Source organism: Medicago sativa, chromosome 7 (genome assembly GCF_051527215.1).
Source record: "Medicago sativa cultivar Bolivia chromosome 7, Bolivia_mono, whole genome shotgun sequence".
Lineage (NCBI taxonomy): Eukaryota > Viridiplantae > Streptophyta > Magnoliopsida > Fabales > Fabaceae > Medicago > Medicago sativa.
In genome coordinates, this window is record NC_140755.1 from 9,285,515 (window position 1) to 9,307,716 (window position 22,202).

The window sequence follows — 22,202 nt, forward strand, 5'->3', positions numbered from 1 at the left end:
GGGACCAAAATGTAACCAACAAATAACTTAAGGGACCAAATCATTAATTAAGCCCCATCTTCTTTAATAACTAACAATAAATACTACGAGATAAATTAATAAAAAAAAGGTATACAAATTTGATAATATAATTAACTTTCTTATTATTTTTTATGTAGATAAATATATTCTATATTTAGGAGCGAAAGTAATGTTGCTTTCAATTTTTCATGGCCACACATACTATAGGCTTGTCTTATGCAGTAACATATACGTAGCGCAATAATGAATGAAAATATCAAATTGTGCTAAATTGGCGCGTGAGAATGTGAGTGGCCAACGACCATGCAATTCATTTATAAAGGTTTTTCATACACCGTAGAACATTATCTGAATTCATTAGATAAAAAAAACAAATGAACTTGCCAAAATATATAGTTTCTAATTTCTCTGGTCCAATAATATGGATGGTCTTTCTTCTTATTTGGGGTTTGGTTGTGGGAACTCAATCTGCCTCAATGACATCTCAACGTCAAATGGAAGCAAATGCTATATTGAATAGTGGATGGTGGAACACCTCTGATGTATATTTTAACAGTTCCGATATTTGTCGTTGGCCTGGGATTTATTGCAACGTGGATGGAATAGGTGGAATCTACAAATACTCTGGAATGATGTCTGAGATTCACTTTGCAACGCTCAACTTGTCTGTTTTCCACAATTTAGAAATCTTTGATGTCAATGGAATTGGACTACAAGGGATGATCCCAGAAGAAATTGGTCTTCTCTCCAAGCTCACTTATATCGATCTATCTAATAATTCTCTTGAAGGTAAGATACCTACTTCGCTTGGAAACCTGACAAATCTCACTTTCTTATATCTATCTAAGAATAGAATCAAAGGTGAGATACCTCCTTCACTAGGAAATCTAAAACAATTACAGGAGCTAGACATCTCTGACAATTACATTCAAGGTTCCATTCCTCATGAGTTGGGGTTCATGAAAAATCTCACTTCATTAATTCTATGCTGCAATATGTTGAAAGGTGAGATACCTCCGTCACTAGGAACTTTAAAACAATTAGTGTACCTAGATATCTCTAACAACTACATTCAAGGATGCATTCCTCATGAGTTGGGATTCCTGAAAAATCTCACTACATTAGATCTATCTCACAATAGACTGAATGGAAACATGCCTATTCTCCTTACAAATCTCACCCAACTAGTTTTCCTTATAATCTCTGACAATTTTCTTTCTGGTTCCCTCTTTTCTAACTTCGATCAACTATCAAGTTTAGGAGAATTGAAGTTAAATAACAACACCATCGGTGGGACCTTTCCAATTTCATTAACAAATCTCTCTCAATTAGAAACCCTTGACATTTCCCATAATTCACTCCGTGGTACCCTTCCTTCCAAAATGTTTCCATTAACATATTACAAAACTTCCATTGACCTCAGTCACAACTTCATTACTGGAGAAATCCCTTCTGTACTTGGATATTTTTACAAACTTAATTTAAGCAGTAATAATCTCACTGGAATGGTTCCCCGATCTCTCTGTCATTTCAATTCTTTGGACATTTCCTACAATTGCTTTATGGGTCCCATTCCAAGCTGTCTTTCGTATACGATAACACCGTCCAAGCAGGGATATTGTCTTGGGTCCCAAATTTCATACAAGAAAAGTAATAATAATAAAGTAAAGAGAGATGTTGTCATTGTTCTTCCAATCCTTATGCTTTTCGTCTTACTCTTCTCACTTATCATGTGCTTTAAACTTTGTCATAATTCTATCAAGAACAATCATGCAAACAAAACAACAAAAAAGAATGGGGATTTCTTTTGTATATGGAATTATGATGGACAAATAGCGTATGATGACATCATAAGAGCAACAGAAGATTTTGACATTAGATATTGCATTGGGACAGGAGCATATGGAAGTGTTTACAAGGCACAATTACCATGTGGTAAAGTTGTTGCCTTAAAGAAACTTCACGGCTATGAAGCAGAGGTTCCGTCGTTTGATGAGAGTTTCAGAAACGAAGCAAGAATATTGTCAGAAATAAAGCACCGAAATATTGTGAAGCTTTATGGATTCTGCTTGCACAAAAGAATCATGTTTTTGATCTATCAATTTATGGAGAAAGGAAGTTTGTTCTCTGTCTTATATGATGAAGTTGAAGCCGTTGAATTCAATTGGAGAAAAAGGTTAAATGTTGTTAAAGGGGTTGCATTTGGTCTATCATATCTTCATCATGATTGCTCCCCTCCAATAGTGCATAGAGATGTATCTACCAGCAATATCTTGCTAAATTCGGAGTGGCAGCCTAGTGTTTCTGACTTTGGAACTGCTCGACTCCTTCAATATGATTCATCCAATCGAACTATAGTTGCTGGAACAATTGGTTATATAGCCCCAGGTAATTCCTTTTTTTATGACAAGCCCCATGTAAATTATTCATTTCTTTTATTATGTTCGTCTGTTTTTTTGATTTATATATGATACATAACATACATGTTGATTAGTTTTTTATTCTAAGTAAATAAGGTTCTAATTTGTCACATCAATTATTAGTTCTGTTTATTAATATATGACTATTTTAGAAAAGGTTGTCTCTATAAAGAAACTTAATTTCAAATTATTGATACATTAATTATATTATTATTTTTTTAAATAGACATCTAGTAAATTGTACAGTACAAGTTTTATGTTTTTTTTTTTTTTTAATTTCAAACATAAGTGTTTTCGAAGATGAGAAGTTAGAGTCGGCAAAATCCACACTCAAGAATATTTGTGAACATTTACTTAAGTTTCTTTGTAATATAAAGGAAAGAGTAGTTCCTTGAAACTTATATTTGGGATCCTTTAATCTGCTCATGGTGATTTTATAAATGCAGAGCTTGCTTATACTATGATTGTGAGTGAAGTGTGCGATGTATATAGCTTTGGAGTTGTGGCACTTGAAACTTTAATGGGAAGACACCCTGGTGATATACTGTCATCACTTCAGTTAGCATCGACTCAAGGCATGAAATTATGTGAAGTATTAGACCAACGTCTCCCATTCCCAAATAATATGATGGTTTTACTTGACATAATTCGTGTTGCCGTAGTAGCATTTGCATGCTTAAATTTCAATCCTTCCTCTCGGCCAACAATGAAATGTGTGTCAAAGAGTTTTGCCATTGAACTTACACCATCAAGCATCCTTTCGAGTGAAATTTCAGTGCAACAACTCATGAGTCAAGAGCTAAAAACATTATTTCATATCGGGAACCCTTGAAAGAAAACCTTCACAATGATGCTTTGTATCATAGAAATTTGAACTTAATAAAGACATTGTAAAAGTTTATTTTCATAAGTTGTTAGAAAATGTTATAAAATTATGTTGTTATTGTATGTTAAATGTGTATACTTACTATTTTAAATGAATTAAATGAATAAAGATAGTTATAATGCCTCTCTGCAAATACAGTGCTTAAATTAATGGCAGAAATATGCTCAAAGTTGGTAGTATAGTATTGCTAAATGTCTACTTGAGGAATTATTATTTGTAATGAATTAACAATTTTAAAATGAATACAAGAATTATCATGAAAGAAGCAAAGCCTAATAACATGACACTCACCATACCTATGTACAATTCTTCAAGGCTTCAGGTAAAATGCAAATGATTTTTTTAAGCAATTTCTTTTAAAGTTTCCAAATTTTATCAAATAAATCTATATGGTATCTATTAGACACACTTCTATGGTTAGACAGTACTTGGCCAGGATTCCTCTTTCAAGGTAATTGATTTTGGAGGAAAATAAATTTTCAACATTTTGGAGCATGTTTCTTCATTCCATGCTTTGTCTATTGTTTTTGTTTTTCATTTCTTGCTGTTAGTTTGATTTTGTCTTCTTTCCCTTATCTATTTTGTATGATATTTGGATGTCATAAAAGAACTCATGTCTTTGAGAACTGTGTGTCCATATAGCAAATTCAAGTTTAAAATCTGCAGAAGGAAGAAAAAAATGGATTTCAAAATTGATTTTATACATGGAAGTTTTGAAGTAAATATAATTTGAAACCAATGGATTTGAAATATTTATCTAGTTTTTGGAAGTAAAGAAACAAAGACTAAATTGATATATAGACTCTGGTGAGGTGAAATTTTGAAAAACCAAATTTTTGGAAATGAAGTTTTTTTTTCATGAAATAAATTTGGTCTCAATTTTCTCAAAGGAAAAATGAATGTTTTCTCTAAAATCTAGTCCTGCATTCAATAAAAATGGATTAATCCTAATTATCATCTTGATTTACAGTAGTACTTCTTTTCATATGGCTCTTCATAATGTGACCGATGAAAGGCAGCTTCACCAATCATCTTTGTCTAGATGAAGTCGTTGTTTTAGTATCAATCAATTTTTATCAAGAACTAAACAATTTAAAGAAAAATAAGTTGTATTTTATTTGTATAATTATATGTTTAGGAACGTAAAGTTGACCCGATGACGAAGAAAAGCTTGCACCCTAAAAGGGATTTATGCACAAGACTTTATAATTGACTAATTGCCAATAGACGACTTTAGAGACACATGCATGTCCATATCTAGATGTAACCAATGGGGCAAAGCCTTTACCTGGAAAGAAATAAGATGTTTGAATGTAAGCCGATTATAAATTTTAGTTAAGATTGATTTTTGAACTCCATATGAATTCAAACTCCATTACGGATTATCATAACTTTTTTTTTCTTTCTAAAAATCAGAGGGTTAACAACAACAAAATCCGAACTCCATTCTTGCGAATTACAGCAAACTGTAGGTTCATTGTGTTGTTGGAACTAGATCATGACCCACGAATATTTTCCCCGCGTTGAATGAAGAACAAAGCTTTATAATCCTTCTTCTTCAGATCCTTATGCACGACTCTTTGTGCTTTTGTCGCATTTAATTTACACCTAGTTATTCTTAACCATTATGCACAATCTCGAACAAATATTATGCTCCAAACAAGGTCTTCATCACAACACTCCATCCTTCCCAATTTCCATCTCAAAAAATTAGATGAGTATTGAAACTATTGTTACCATTCATAGTTTCTATCACAATGTTTCTGCAACTTATTCTTTTGTGTGATTGAATTCTTCTTGTTCCTCCCTTAAATCAAAACCAATGGCTCTTGATGCCAAATTTGATTGCGCAACAGAGATAACATGCAGTACAAGTTATCATAATTTTCAAAATGGAAGTGAGAGATTGAGAAAGAAGAAGAGAATATTCAATTGATTGTAAACTTGGTATACTAATTAAGGAAAAGTGTGTTTACATCATACTTATATACCCAATTATTCACATTACTTGCTTATCAAGTAATCAAGCAAAATTAACAAACTTCGCTTAAAAATAGCTAACAACCATAACAAACGAAGTAACTACTTTATATCTTAATTAACTTTGAGTTTATCTCAACTAACTTGAATTAAAACAGACAAAAAATAACTTAATAAGTATTTTATTACAAGTAACAGAAAATTAAAAATCATAATAAAAAAACAATTAAGAGAATAACAATGTTAAAATAATTTTGTAATAGAGGGAAGAAATGACAATGAAAAAATGTCATAAAAAGAATTTTGCGTTTTCAATAAAAAGAATTTTGCTTTTATGCTATATTTTGAAAACGCACAATTCTTTTTATAATACTTTCACTATCTTTACCCTCTTTATCTTTTTCTCGTCAATGAAATAAAATATAAATTAGAGAGTAAATTATGTCAAAAAAATAAAAAATGAAGACTGAATTTGTTGGAACAAAATGTGTTTAACAATGAACCTTAAAAAGTTTTGATGATAACAAGGTATTAAAAATTGTAAATTGGACTAGCTAATATTTGTTCAAGTGTACAGGACCACAGTTAAAAAAGTTACATCATTGATTGGTTCTGAATGAGCAAATAAAGAGCAAAAGAAAATGAAGCTTAGATGATTCTGAAGGCAATACGCTCCTGAAAGTAAAAGCGCTCCTGAAGTCAAGCGCTCCTGAAGAATAGTTCTCCTGAAGACAAGAGGTCCAGAAGCCACATTATCAGAAGCTGCATCATCAGAAGCTGAAGAAGCTGCACCATCAGAAGCTGCAGAAGTTGCTTCATCAGAAGCTGCATCATCAGAAGCTGCCTCATCAGAAGTCATTTCACCAGAAGCTGAAGATCAACTGGATTTGCAAAAGATTCAAAGATTGAAGAATCTACATTGCAAAAGCTGTCTATTGGTTTCGAAAACACAGCAGAAAATCAGTGGAACATTGCAACGGTCATTTCGAAGGTGTTTGAAGGCATGTGCTTGCAATTTGGACGAAAGCGTTGACATTGTACTATTGTACGAATTGTACAACCACGTTCTCCACTACTCTGTTTTGTGTCCACGCTACAAGACAAGAAAACAGCTCCAGAATACGGTCTCGCCTGCATATATGTTCCTTTGGATAAGGAATGGATTTCAAATTGGTTCTTCGTAGGACAACAACCAAATCAGGCAAAAGATCATTGGTGAAAGATCAAGCTTCAACAACGACTCTTTGGTGTGCTGGCAATTTCACAACGTCTCTTTCACACCTCTATATAAAGGAGTGAAGACCTAGAGATTTGGTAATGCAAGAACGCTGAACGAAAGACTCACAACATTTTTACAAGTGCCAAACCTCTGCTGAAATTGTTCTGCATTCACTTAGAATTTCTGTGTCTCAAAGTCATATCTTAGAAATTCTTAAGTCCATTGAGTCTGTATCTGATTTGTATTGAGAGCACCTCTGATTGTATATCAAGTGTTCAACCTTAAACAATTTTCTGTGTAATTTTGTTTAGTTAGGAAGTCTCTTGCAGTTGTGCTTGAGCAGGAAGTCTCTTGATTGTGTTCTTGAGCAAAGGAAGTCTCTAGCTTGTGTGCTTGAGCAAAGGAAGTCTCTTGCTTGTGTGCTTGAGCAATTGTAATCAGATATTACTCTTAGTGAAATCTCCTTGGAAGTGCAAGGGGGACTGGACTACTTCCGGATTGTGGAAGGAACCAGTATAATTGCTTTGTGTCGTTCTTCTTCTCTCTCTCTGTTTTATTCCGCTGCATTTAGATTCTGATCATCACTTCAGAAGCTGTCTCACTTAGCTTCTGATCAGTGTGTTCAGTTTTTAGGAGAAACGACGAATTTTTCAAAACACAATTCAACCCCCCTTCTTGTGTTTTTATCACCTTCAATTGGTATCTAGAGCCTTGGTCTGTTGTGTAACACTTAACCGTGCAACAGTCAAAGATCTGAGAAAAACATGTCTACTCCTCCTCCTGCTGGTTCTAGTGATACTAGTTATAAACATGTCTCACATGATTATAGTGATAGTAAGAAATCCAGTGTTGGAAAAGTTCCAAAGTTCAATGGAGATGCTGAAGAGTTCTCTTGGTGGAAGACCAACTTTTACAGTTACATCATGAGCCTAGATGAAGAATTATGGGATATTCTGGAAGATGGTGTTGGTGATTTAGTCCTTGATGAAGAAGGAGCTGCTGTGGATAGAAAGAAACATACTCCAGAACTGAGGAAACTCTACAAGAAGCATCATATTATCAAAGGAGCCCTTGTCACTGCCATACCCAAAGCAGAATACATGAAGATGAGTGACAAATCCACTGCTAAAGCTATGTTTGCTTCTCTCTGTTCAAATTATGAAGGGAGAAAGAAGGTCAAAGAAGCAAAGGCTCTCCTGCTTGTACATCAGTATGAGTTATTCAAGATGAAGGATGATGAAACTATTGAGGAGATGTACTCAAGGTTTCAAACCTTAGTTTCTGGGCTACAGATTCTAAAGAAGAGCTATGTTGCTTCTGATCATGTAAGCAAGATACTCAGAAGCTTACCTGCCAAATGGAGACCAAAAGTGACTGCCATTGAGGAAGCTAAAGATTTAAACACTTTAAGTGTCGAAGATCTTGTTAGTTCTCTCAAAGTTCATGAGTTCAGTCTTAATGAACATGAGTCTACTAAGAAGAGTAAATCAATAGCTCTTCCATCCAAAGGCAAGTCATCAAAAGCTCTCAAAGTGGTTGAATCTGAAGAGGAAGAACAGTCAAGTTCAGATTCTGAACCAGATGCTGCTGAAATAGCCATGCTCTCAAACAGACTTCAATATCTGGCCAAGAAGAACAGAAAGTTTCTCTCCAGAAGGGGTAACTCCAGAAGCTCAAAGAAAGAAGATCAGAAGGGATGCTTCAACTGTAAGAAGCCGGGACACTTCATTGCTGAATGCCCTGATCTTCAAAGAGAAAAGTCAAAGGACAAGTCAAAGAGGTCTACATTCAAACCAAGCAAATTCAAGAAGCAGATTAAGCAGAGTTTAATGGCAACCTGGGATGATTTGGGTAGTGAATCTGGATCTGATAAAGAGGAAGCTGATGAAGATGCAAAAGTAGCTGTTGGGTTGGTAGCAACAGCAACTTCAGAAGCTGGATCAGATTCAGACTCAGAAGATGAAAACGAGGTATATTCCAAAATTCCCAGAGATGAACTTGTTGAGTCACTTAAAGAACTTCTTACACATTTTGAAGTAAGAACCAATGAGTTGAAGGATTTAAAAGAAAAATATGCTGATTTGGTACAACAGCAAAAATCAACTCTATTGGATCTGAAAGCTTCTGAACAAGGACTTAGGGGCTTTGACTTCATGTGTAAAACATATGAAGATCAGCTCAGGTTCTTATGTCAGAAGCTACAAGAAAAGTGTAATGAAAAATCTTTAAGTAATCATGAAATTGCTCTTGAAGATTTTATTATATCTGGCATTGACAGAAGCAGAGTAGCTTCTATGATTTATAGCATTTACAAGAACAATGGCAGATGAATTGGTTTTCCAGAAGTGAAACTTGAGAAAACCAATCTAAAATCTTGTTGTGAATGCATCAAGGAAGGTCTGAAAACATTCTTTGTACCAGAAGGGGCTGAGTTGGAAACTGTTGTTCAATCAGAACCTGAAGCTTCTAGTCCTAAGGATAAGATTACTTCAAAGCCAAAGAACTCTAAGTCAAAGGCTATGATCAAATCTGATTCCAAGACTTCAAAGGTTAGGATCCTGAAAAGATCAGAACCTATTCCTCAGAGTCTGGTGAAACCAAAATCTGGGGTTCTGAAGCCTAAGTTTCAGAAGAAGACAGTTACTGCTTCTGAAGTACCAAAACCTAAGGTGATGGTTAATCAGAAGCAACCCAACTCACAGCACAAGGTACAAGAAGTGAAGAGTAAAGCCTTAAGTACTAACCTTCCAGGACCCATAGAACAATGGGTACCTAAATCTAAAAATGTCAATGATGCAGGTATGTCTAAGAGCAGTGCCAAAGCAAAGATCATGGTACCTAGACAGCGCTTGCTCAAGACACATGACAGGAGACAAGTCCATGTTCCTCAGCCTAACAATGAAAGAGGGAGGAAATGTGAAATTTGGAGGCAACCAGTCAGGCAAGATCATAGGTACAGGAACTATTGGTAATTCCTCTACCTCAATTAATAATGTATGGTTGGTAGATGGTCTTGAACATAACCTTTTGAGCATTAGTCAATTTTTTGATAATGGTTATGATGTGCTTTTTGAAAAACCCAACTGTACAGTAATCAACAAGGAAGACAAATCCATTGTGATCAAAGGAAAGAGAGTTGACAATGTCTATAAAATCAATTTTTCTGAACTGGCTGATCAGAAGGTGTTTTGCCTACTATCAGTGAATGATAAGAAATGGATGTGGCACAGAAGGTTGGGACATGCTAACTGGAGGTTAATCTCTAAGCTTAGTAAGTTACAACTTGTGAAAGGGCTACCAGACATTGACTATCATTCAGATGCACTCTGTGGTGCATGTCAGAGAGGGAAAATTGTGAAATCATCTTTTAAAACCAAAGACATCGTTTCAACCTCAAGACCTTTAGAATTACTCCATATTGATTTATTTGGACCAGTGAGTACTGCATCCTTATATGGAAGTAAATATGGATTAGTCATTGTTGATGATTACAGCAGATGGACTTGGGTGAAATTCATAAAGAGTAAAGATGTTGCGTGTGATGTATTCAGTAGCTTCTGCACTCAAATTCAATCTGAAAAAGAATCAAAAATTTTGAAAGTCAGAAGTGATCATGGTGGAGAATTTGAAAATGAGCCATTTGAAGCTTTTTGTGAAAAACATGGAATTTTCCATGAATTCTCTTCTCCTAGAACACCACAACAAAATGGGGTTGTAGAGAGAAAGAATAGAACTTTACAAGAAATGGCCAGAACCATGATTCATGAAAACAATTTACCAAAACATTTTTGGGCAGAAGCAGTGAATACGACATGCTATGTTCAAAACAGGATCTATATCAGACCTATTTTGGAGAAAACAGCATATGAACTCTTTAAAGGAAGAAAACCCAATATCTCTTACTTTCATCAATTTGGATGTACATGTTACATTCTGAACAACAAGCTCTACCTAAAGAAATTTGATGCCAAGGCCCAAAGAGGAATCTTTTTAGGTTACTCTGAAAGGTCAAAGGCATACAGAGTGTATAATTCAGAAACACTCTGTGTTGAAGAATCTATGCACGTTAAATTTGATGATAAGGAGCTTGAAGATAAAACTTCAAAGCAAGATGAAAGTTTTGCAGAGATACAGGTTCCTGAAATTACTCCAGAACCTGATCAGATAGCTGAATCTGAAGATAGTCCAGAAGTTGAACCCACATCAGAAGCACAAGATGAAACTGCTTCTGATGAAGCACAAGATGGCTCACATCAAGCAGATCCTCCCAGAAACACATTCAAACACAAGTCTTCACATCCTGAGGAGCTAATCATTGGAAACAAAGATAGTCCAAGAAGAACAAGATCACATTTCAGGCAAGTAGAGTCAATGATTGGACTAATCTCAATGATTGAACCTACAACAGTTGATGAAGCACTCTCAGATGATGGATGGATCCTAGCTATGCAAGAAGAGTTGAATCAATTTCAAAGAAATGATGTGTGGGATCTGGTACCCAAACCTCAGCACAAGAACATTATTGGAACAAAATGGGTATTCAGAAATAAGCTGAATGAGCAAGGTGAAGTAACAAGAAACAAAGCCAGGCTTGTTGCACAAGGGTATAGTCAACAAGAAGGCATTGATTACACTGAAACGTTTGCTCCAGTTGCAAGATTGGAAGCAATCAGGTTACTTCTTTCCTATGCAGTTAATCATGGCATAATATTATATCAAATGGATGTCAAGAGTGCATTTCTAAATGGTGTCATAGAAGAAGAAGTGTATGTCAAGCAACCTCCTGGATTTGAGGATATTAAATATCCTGACCATGTTTTTAAACTGAAGAAATCACTATATAGCTTGAAACAAGCTCCCAGAGCTTGGTATGATAGACTAAGTAATTTCTTAATCAAGAATGATTTTAAAAGAGGACAGGTTGATACTACACTCTTCAGAAGGACCCTTGGGAAAGATATTCTTGTTGTGCAAATATATGTTGATGATATAATATTTGGTTCTACTAATGCATCTCTTTGCAAGGAATTTTCTGAGTTAATGCAGGATGAATTTGAAATGAGCATGATGGGAGAGCTGAAGTTCTTCCTTGGCATTCAAATCAATCAATGCAAAGATGGAGTCTATGTTCATCAATCAAAGTACACAAAGGAGCTTCTGAAGAAGTTCAAACTTGAAGATTGTAAAGTGATGAACACTCCAATGCACCCTACGTGCACCTTAAGCAAAGAAGATGAAGGAGCTAAAGTAGATCAGAAGCTGTATAGAGGTATGATTGGTTCTTTGCTATACCTCACTGCATCTAGGCCAGATATTTTATTCAGTGTATGCTTGTGTGCAAGATTCCAATCAGATCCTAGAGAATCTCATATGACTGCTGTCAAGAGAATCTTCAGGTATTTGAAAGGAACAACTAATCTTGGACTCCTTTATAGGAAATCCTTAGATTATAAGCTAATTGGATTTTGTGATGCTGATTATGCTGGTGATAGGATTGAAAGAAAGTCAACCAGTGGCAATTGTCAATTTCTGGGTGATAATCTTATATCCTGGGCTAGCAAAAGACAAACAACTATTGCTATGTCTACAGCAGAAGCAGAATACATTTCAGCTACAAGTTGTTGTACACAACTACTTTGGATGAAACATCAGTTGGAAGATTATCAGATAACTGCTAACAGTATTCCCATTTATTGTGATAATACTGCTGCTATTTGTTTGTCTAAAAATCCAATTTTGCATTCAAGAGCTAAGCACATTGAAATCAAACACCATTTTATCAGAGATTATGTTCAAAAAGGAATTTTAGATATACAATTCATTGATACTGAAAATCAATGGGCTGATATATTTACTAAGCCTTTAACTGTTGAAAGATTTGATTTTATAAAGAAAAATTTGAACATGCACTACGTGTCTGATTAGATGTTTGCTTGCTCCTGAATAGGATTTTAGGTTCTGAAGTTAGTTCAGAAGCAGTAGTCCATCAGAAGCTCTTTATTGAGGTTCTGAGGAAAACTCGCTTCTGATGATGATGTCAGCATCTGAAGTCCAAAAGCTGGATTTATTGCTTCTGAATAGTTGAATTAGTGGAAACGTTGGGAGTTACTTTTTAAAAGTAACTTCTGGCCCACTAACTTGGTAGTTACTCTCTGAACTTCTTACGTGGCCTGTATGTGTTGGTGTATAACTAAAAGGGCAATGATGATTTAATAGCTTTGAAAGTACTTTTCACGCGCCCCCAATTTTGTCATTAATGTTATGTTTGTTTGTCTCTTTTGAATTGCAATCGTTTTACTTTTAACACTTTGTCAATTCACACACTACTCACTCACAACAAACACATTTTGCTCTCAAACCTCTTGCGAAGTAAGCGCAAAAACCTTAGAACCCTAAATTCTCTAAATCTTCTTCAATCATCATCAAATGGCGTCATCAAGCTCAAAAGTTTCAGAATCTTCATCAAGCAAGCAAGGCGCATCAGGATCTGGGTTCGTATACAAAGAGAAGACTATGGATATTCCATGGAAATCTTTAACAGTTCAAATAGAATCACCCGTGGATTTCGCTTCTCTTAAGAAGTACAAAGTGAACATGGAAGAATTGATAGAAACTCAGAAGTTGTCTGAGTATTTCAAGATGCTAAATGGGCCAACATACGTGAACTTGGTCAAGGACTTTTGGTTAAAAGCTGAAGTATTCAATGAAAAGCCTGCAAAAGTTGTAAGCAAACAAGCTGGGTCAAAGAAAGGGAAAATGACCATGAATATGAATCCTACATCATTTGATAGCTTAGAAATAAGGTCTGAAGTAATGGGCATTCCTATAACCATCACTGAGGGCGTTATAGCTAAAGCTTGTAGAATGAATGCAGAAGGAAGGTTTCAAGAAATAGTTAAGAAGGATGATGTCCTGCTGCAAAGCTACTACAACACTCTTCTGGGTGGTAACAAAGATGCTAAGCCTTCTGAAATGGAGATTCACAACAGAATGTTGGTGAAATTCAGTAACGACTGCTTCTTTCAAAGAGCAGGTGGGTCTGACCAACCTAACAACCAACAGAAGCTGGCAATTTACTTCATGACCAATCTGGAAAAGATAAACTTCCCAAGATATGTAATGGATCATCTCTGCTGGGCTATAAATGAAGGCATTACTAAAGGAAGAAAACAAGTACCTTATGGAAGATTATTGTCTGAGATCTTTCATCAAGGAAGAGTGCTGAACTTCTTGAGAAATACAAGGAGCGCTTCTGATAAATGCTTTGAAGTATCTACTTCTGAAAGGACTATCAGTAGCAGGAGCCTATTCTCTATGAAGTTTATCAAGAAAGCTCCTGAGAATGAAAAGTGGTTGGAGATGACCATAGAAGAAACTAGGATTATCAGAGACTTTCCTTCAATCTTTGAGGAAAGCAATCCTGAGATCTTAGCAAAATCAGTTGCTAAGTATGTCCTGGAGGGAGTTACAAGCACTCAGGAGAAAGCTGTGCCTGCTAAAGTGAAGAAGGTTAAGAGTGCTACTGCATCAGAAGCAACTACTGATAAGGGCAAGCAACAGAAGGTTGCTAAGAGAAAGAGAGGGAAAGCTGAAACCGTTTTTCATAAAGAAAGGTTGGAGGAAGCTCTTGAGGAAATAGAAGAAGAAGAAGCTGAGCCAAAGCTGAAAAGGAAGAAGGCTCCTGTTGACAAGAAAAGTTCCATGGTTGAAATGACTCCAGCCATGAAGAGAATGGCTAAAGAACTTTCTGATGACTATTTGGCAAATAGGCAAGAACTGAAAGCCATGAAAGAACTTGAAAAAGAACAGGAAGGAGAAAGGACTCTAATAGTGGATGAAGATGTTGCTGAAAATGTGGAGCAAGTTCAGAATCTTGGAACTTCAGAAGCAGTAGATAACTCAGCAATGTTATCTAAGGTATCTCAAGTTTCTCACACATCTTATAGCACATCCTCTATTCCTTCTGAAGACACATCCCTTTTAGATCACCTAGAAAGTCATTATCTAGGTGAACTACCCCAATCTGGCTTTACCACAACCTCAGAGAAAGCCTCTGAGACAACTCCAGAAGCAACTGCTTCTGATAAAGTTGTTTCAGAAGACCCCCCACAACAAAAACCTTCACCAGATAAAGCCTTTTCACCCCCTCAATCTTCACCCCCTACAACTTCATCACCCCCAATCACTCCTGAACCATCTGTTCCTGAACAACCAACTCCTCAAAAGACCGTTCCTGAACATTCTGTTCCTGAACAACCAGTTACTAAACCCACTCCTGAACCTGAACCTGAAACTACCGCTCCTGAACACATTGTTCCTGAGCTAACCCCTGCTTCCATATCTTCTTCACCAGTTCAAGTCATCAAGATCATCCACCATACTGGTGTATGTGATATGGACACAGACTCTGAGGATGATCAATATGATCATGCCTCTGATATGGTAGTTGACCCCACTCCTGACCAACCATCAACCAGCCAATCATCAACTACAAATGACCAATCATCATCAAACCTACCAATTGTTCCCCTAGCCCCTCCAAAACCCTCTAAACAACCTTCACCTCCCACCATTTACCTGGATTCTCAAGTACTAAAAGATGTGTGGGAAGATATTGCTTCTGAAGTTCTCAGACTGATAGCAAGTAGAAATGACTTGGGTCATACAATAAGCTATCAGAAGCAATGGAGAAGGATCAAAGAAAGGGTCGTCAACCTTATTTCAGCACTGCATGATTCCTGCATTGAGGCTCAAGAGCTAGCCAAGCAGAAGCTGGAAGATTGGTTGAATGGCATTGAAGAGAATGATGGAGATGTAGAAATTCTTGGTACTTGGGTGAAGAATCCACTCAGTATCAGAGGCAGAGAACCTGATGAATTCCTGCCTAAGGAGCTGAATCTGATCATTCCTTCTGAGATCCTAGAGAAGATTGATGCACCAAACTTGGCTCTAGCTCAAGAGAACAAGGTGCTCAAAGAAGAAAATGACAGGCTTGAAACAGAGCTAATAGAGCAGAAGCTGAAGATATCACAGTTGGAAGCTGACATGCAAGAAGCCAAGATCAGAGAAGACAACTACAGAAAAGTTATGGACAAGAAGTATGCTGATGTTCAAGAGCTTCTGAAGAAGATTTTAGAGAAATAAGCCAAACCCATAGTTGCACACTTTTAGCTTATTTTTCTGTCTTTTTAGGCTTTTGATATTCTTTGTTCATTTCTGCTTCTGAATTAGTTCTTTTTGCTTCTGATTTTATAAGCTTCTGATTTCTTCCTGCTTCTGAATTAGTTCTTTGTTTATATCATGTGTGTTGTTATTTGCTTTGATAATAATGCTTGCTATGCCTTGTTTATTTAATTTTTGAAGATGGTTAATATGCTTTAATTTATTTGAATTATGCTCTGAACCTTTAATCTTGAGTTTTTCTCATCTCTTCTTTTTGTTTATGTCTTTTTGCTAATGACAAAAGGGGGAGTATATGTGATAGTATTTAAAGGCTCTGAGCCCCATTAATTAATGTTTGAAAGTTTGAAAATTTCTATCCTTTTTATCGGTGTATCAAAAAGGGGGAGTATCAAATTTCAAATAACAATTAATTGAACCATTCTTCTTATCTATAAGTGAATTCTTTCAATTTTTTTTTAGCTCTGATATTATTGTGCGAAAAATGAATTTAATTAACCTGGATAGAACTTAGGGGGAGCTTACAAACCTCACCTTAAAGACTATCAGACTCAGGGGGAGTTAGAGCTTACAAACCTCAGACTGTGAGCTTACAAACCTCAGAATCCCAAGGTCAACTTGTTAATTAGATTAACAACAATTGATCAATTTTTAAATACTATTGTTTGTCATCATCAAAAAGGGAGAGATTGTTGGAACAAAATGTGTTTAACAATGAACCTTAAAAAGTTTTGATGATAACAAGGTATTAAAAATTGTAAATTGGACTAGCTAATATTTGTTCAAGTGTACAGGACCACAATTAAAAAAGTTACATCATTGATTGGTTCTGAATGAGCAAATAAAGAGCAAAAGAAAATGAAGCTTAGATGATTCTGAAGGCAATACGCTCCTGAAAGTAAAAGCGCTCCTGAAGTCAAGCGCTCCTGAAGAATAGTGCTCCTGAAGACAAGAGGTCCAGAAGCCACATTATCAGAAGTTGCATCATCAGAAGCTGAAGAAGCTGCACCATCAGAAGCTGCAGAAGTTGCTTCATCAGAAGCTGCATCATCAGAAGCTGCCTCATCAGAAGTCATTTCACCAGAAGCTGAAGATCAACTGGATTTGCAAAAGATTCAAAGATTGAAGAATCTACATTGCAAAAGCTGTCTATTGGTTTCGAAAACACAGCAGAAAATCAGTGGAACATTGCAACGGTCATTTCGAAGGTGTTTGAAGGCATGTGCTTGCAATTTGGACGAAAGCGTTGACATTGTACTATTGTACGAATTGTACAACCACGTTCTCCACTACTCTGTTTTGTGTCCACGCTACAAGACAAGAAAACAGCTCCAGAATACGGTCTCGCCTGCATATATGTTCCTTTGGATAAGGAATGGATTTCAAATTGGTTCTTCGTAGGACAAAAACCAAATCAGGCAAAAGATCATTGGTGAAAGATCAAGCTTCAACAACGACTCTTTGGTGTGCTGGCAATTTCACAACGTCTCTTTCACACCTCTATATAAAGGAGTGAAGACCTAGAGATTTGGTAATGCAAGAACGCTGAACGAAAGACTCACAACATTTTTACAAGTGCCAAACCTCTGCTGAAATTGTTCTGCATTCACTTAGAATTTCTGTGTCTCAAAGTCATATCTTAGAAATTCTTAAGTCCATTGAGTCTGTATCTGATTTGTATTGAGAGCACCTCTGATTGTATATCAACTGTTCAACCTTAAACAATTTTCTGTGTAATTTTGTTTAGTTAGGAAGTCTCTTGCAGTTGTGCTTGAGCAGGAAGTCTCTTGATTGTGTTCTTGAGCAAAGGAAGTCTCTAGCTTGTGTGCTTGAGCAAAGGAAGTCTCTTGCTTGTGTGCTTGAGCAATTGTAATCAGATATTACTCTTAGTGAAATCTCCTTGGAAGTGCAAGGGGGACTGGACTACTTCCGGATTGTGGAAGGAACCAGTATAATTGCTTTGTGTCGTTCTTCTTCTCTCTCTCTGTTTTATTCCGCTGCATTTAGATTCTGATAATCACTTCAGAAGCTGTCTCACTTAGCTTCTGATCAGTGTGTTCAGTTTTTAGGAGAAACGAAGAATTTTTCAAAACACAATTCAACCCCCCTTCTTGTGTTTTTCTCACCTTCAGAATGTTTCGGTTTATTTTTTCAAAAACTAAAATTGTTGTTTTCTTATCAATCAATTTTTATCAGTCCTCGTGAGCTTATCTCAATTGGTATGGACAACGCATAAAATATGCAAAGGTCCGGGTTTGAACCTCGGCCACCACAAAAAAAAATCAATTTTTATCAATGACTAAACAATATTTCAGTTTAAAGAAATATAAGTTTTATTTAATTTGTTTAATTATATGTTTAGGAATGTAAAGTTGACCCGACGATGAAGAAAAACTTGCACCCTAAAAGGGACACTTATGCACAAGACTTTGTAATTGACTAAGTCAATATAATAGACGTCTTTAGAGGGACAAGCATGTCCATATCTAGAGGTAACCAATGGAGAAAAGCCTTTTTACATAGAAAGAAACAAGATGGTTGAACTCCATATGAATCCAGGCTCCATTACGGATTTTCAAAACTCATTTTTTCTGAGAATCGAAGGGTTAACACAGAGAAATATTTACCCTCCTTTTTTTTTTTGGTACAATATTTACCCTCCTTTTAAATTATCAATTATATTAATTATTTAGTTAACAAAATATTCATTACTGTAGCACATCTTTTATAACAAACAATAAATATAATGAAATAATTTAATTCATCCTCCTTAATAATAAATTTAAATGATATACAAATTGTTAACGAAATATTTCATGGAGGGGAAAGAAGCTTCCTTCATTGGGGTCCCCTGCAAAACCAATAATACCACAAAGTCTAGGGAATTTTTTTTCTCATGTCTCCATCAAAGCTTGCTGCTAAGGAATGCTGCTTTCAATTTTTCATGTCCACACATACTAGGCTTATCTTATGCAGTGACATATACGTAGCACAACCAATGAATCATAATATCAATTTGTAGTGAATTTTGGCGTGTGAGAATGAGAGTTAAATCTCAACATAGCATTATAAAGGTTCTTCGTGCCTCTTAGAACATTATATGCAAGTCATTAAATATCAAAAAAAAAAAAAATGAACTTGACAAAATATTTATTTCCTTATTTCAAAGTTCCAAAAATGTGGGTGGTCTTTCTTCTTATTTGGGGTTTGATCATGGGGACTCGATCTGGGGCAATGAAATCTCAACTTCAAATAGAAGCAGATGTTATACAAAGTAATGGATGGTGGTACACTTACGGTGGAGGCTTCAATATATCCAATCGTTGCAATTGGCCTGCTATATCTTGCAACAAGGATGGAAGCATAAAAGCAATCAACATATCATTTGCATTGACATGGCAGACTCAATTTTCAACACTCAACATATCTGCTTTTCATAATTTAGAAAGTCTTGTTTTCAAGTCAATTGGACTAAAAGGGACTATCCTAAAAGAAATTGGGCTTCTCTCCAAGCTCACTCATCTCGATTTGTCCTCTAATTCTCTTAAAGGTGAGATACCATATTCACTAGGAAATCTCTCCAAGCTCACTCATCTCGATTTGTCCTCTAATTCTCTTAAAGGTGAGATACCATATTCACTAGGAAATCTCTCCAAGCTCACTCATCTTGATTTGTCCAATAATTTTCTTGGCGGTGAGATACCTCCTTCACTAGGAAATCTCAAACAATTAGAGTATCTAGACATCTCTCAAAATAACATTCAAGGTTTCATACCTCATGAGTTGGGATTCAATAAAAATCTTGCAGCATTAAATCTATCTAACAATAGAATCAAAGGTGAGATACCTTCTTCACTAGAAAATCTCAAACAATTAGAGTTCTATACATCTCCAACAACAACCTTCAAGGTTCCATTCCTCATGAGTTGCGATTCATTAAAAATCTGGTTGTATTAAATCTAGCTAACAATAGAATCAAAGGTGAGATGCCTCCTTTATTAGGAAATTTCAAACATTTAGAAGAGCTAGACATCAGTTGTAACAATATTCAAGGTTCCATTCCTCTTGAGTTGGGTTTTTTGAAAAATCTCACTAGACTAGATCTATCTCACAATAGACTCAATAGAAACTTTCCTATGTCCCTTACAAATCTCATACAATTAGCATACCTTGATATCTCTCACAATTTTATCACTGGTTTCCTCCCATCCAACTTCGACCAATTAACCGAATTGCAAGTGTTTCTATTAAGAAACAACTCCATTGGAGGGACCTTTCCAATTTCGTTAACAAATCTCCCTCAATTAGAAACCCTTGACATTTCCCACAATTTACTCCTTGGTACCCTTCCTTCTAAAATGAGCCTTTCTTCTGAACAGATTTCACGGACAGATTATGATTATGAACATTACGTTGACCTTAGTTACAACCTCATTGGTGGTGAAATCCCTTCTCAACTTGAAAATTTTTTTATCCTTAATTTAAGTAATAATAATCTTACTGGAGTGTTTCCCCAATCTCTTTGTAATGTCAGTTATGTGGACATTTCCTTCAATCATTTAAAGGGTCCTCTTCCAGACTGTACTGATCCTTATAACACAATAATCTGGAAAGATGAAACATATATCCACAACAGAAGTAATAATATAAACTATGATGTTGTCATTGTTCTTCCTATCCTTTTGATTCTGATCTTAGCCTTCTCACTTCTAATATGCTTCAAACTTCGTCAAAATTCTATCAAGAACAAGCTTGCAAACACAACAACATCAACAAAGAGTGGGGATTTGTTTTGTATATGGAATTATGATGGAAAAATAGCACACGATGACATTATTAAAGCAACAGAAGACTTTGACATTAGATATTGCATTGGAACAGGAGCATATGGAAGTGTTTATAAGGCACAGTTACCATGTGGAAAAGTTGTTGCAATAAAGAAACTTCACAGCTATGAAGCAGAGGTTCCGTCTTTTGATGAGAGTTTCAGAAATGAAGTGAGAATATTATCAGAAATAAAGCACAGGCATATCGTGAAGCTTTATGGATTTTGCCTCCACAAAAGAATCATGTTTTTGATCTACGAGTACATGGAGAAAGGTAGCTTGTTCTCTGTCTTGTATGATGAAGTTGAAGCCATTGAATTCAATTGGAGAAAAAGGATTAATGTTGTTAAAGGGGTAGCATTTGGTCTGTCATATCTTCATCATGATTGCACCCCTCCAATAGTGCATAGAGATGTATCTGCTAGCAATATCTTGCTAAACTCTGAGTGGAAGCCTAGTGTTTCTGACTTTGGCACATCTCGACTCCTTCAATATGATTCATCAAATCGAACTATAGTTGTTGGAACAATTGGATATATAGCTCCAGGTAAATTTTTCATTGTTCTTTAGTCTCTTATTATTGAATTTTTCCATTTAAGTCTGATACATAAGATGAGCATTCATCATCCACCCAAATAACATACATGTTCATTAGTTTTTACTACGAATTTCTGAAAACTGTACTACTAACTTTGTCCCTTAATATTAGTCTCATTTTAAATTATTAATTACGTATATTCACTTTTTTTAAAGTTAAATTTTTCTATAATAAATTTAATATATGTTTCTCTTTCAAAGTTTATTGAGATTTGCGACGTAAGAGTTGGACAAATTCATAAACAAAGGTATTTTTAGAATATTTATCTCAAAATATTAAATACATTGTCAGTATTTCTGTATATATGTGGAAATATAGTTATTGAGTAGTAAATTTAAATTTTTTTTTTTTTTGAATCCTTTAATCTACTTATGGTGACTTGATAAATATGCAGAACTTGCATACACCATGGTTGTGAGTGAAAAGTGTGATGTATATAGTTTTGGAGTAGTGGCACTTGAAACTTTAATTGGAAGACACCCTGGTGATATACTGTCATCACTTCAGTTAGCATCAACTCAAGGCATGAAATTATGTGAAGTACTAGACCAACGTCTCCCACTTCCAAATAATGTGATGGTTTTAATTGACATAATTCGTGTTGCCGCAGTCGCATTTGCATGCTTAAATCTCAATCCTGGCGCTCGACCAGCAATGAAATGTGTGTCACAGAGTTTTGTCACAGAGCTTACACCATTAAACATTCCGTTGAGTGAAATTACAGTGCAGCAACTAATGAGTCATGAACTCAAAGCATTATTGCATATTGTGAATCTTTGAAAGCGAAACTTCAAACTTAATTATGCTGAGTGTTGTATATTTCAACAAGACAATGTCAAAGTTTATTTGCATATGTGATAAAATGTTGTTGGTAATGTATTTCAAATGTATGTATATCGGTTGAATAAACTGTATTTTGAATAAACTGTAACATTAGTTCTAAAGAAAATAATTAGATTAACAGTAGTATATCAAAAATATATATATATATATACAGTAGAAACTCTTTAATTTAATACTCGGTAAATTAATAAACTCTCTAAAATAATAAATTTGTCCGGTCCCGACTTGG

The 22,202-nt window shown here is 35.4% G+C and overlaps 1 protein-coding gene and 1 pseudogene across 3 annotated transcripts; both read left to right on the top strand.

Moving 5' to 3' along the window:
• Positions 1-395: 395 nt before the first annotated feature.
• On the top strand, positions 396-3,486 carry LOC146904056 (uncharacterized). 2 transcript variants are annotated; one of them, XM_085725548.1, is made up of 3 exons: positions 396-1,213; positions 1,358-2,409; positions 2,888-3,449. In XM_085725548.1, exons 1-3 carry the CDS (start codon positions 396-398, stop codon positions 3,271-3,273), a joined length of 2,256 nt encoding a protein of 751 aa, XP_085581674.1. In that variant the 3' UTR covers positions 3,274-3,449. The 2 variants fall into 2 exon arrangements, with proteins under 2 accessions (XP_085581674.1, XP_085581673.1); XM_085725547.1 differs by having other exon boundaries at positions 396-2,409; positions 2,888-3,486.
• A 15,318-nt stretch (positions 3,487-18,804) lies between these two features.
• On the top strand, positions 18,805-22,079 carry LOC146904057 (uncharacterized; annotated as a pseudogene). The gene is made up of 2 exons (XR_015018535.1): positions 18,805-21,079; positions 21,525-22,079. The product of XR_015018535.1 is annotated as an uncharacterized LOC146904057 (transcript).
• The last annotated feature ends 123 nt before the right edge of the window (positions 22,080-22,202 follow it).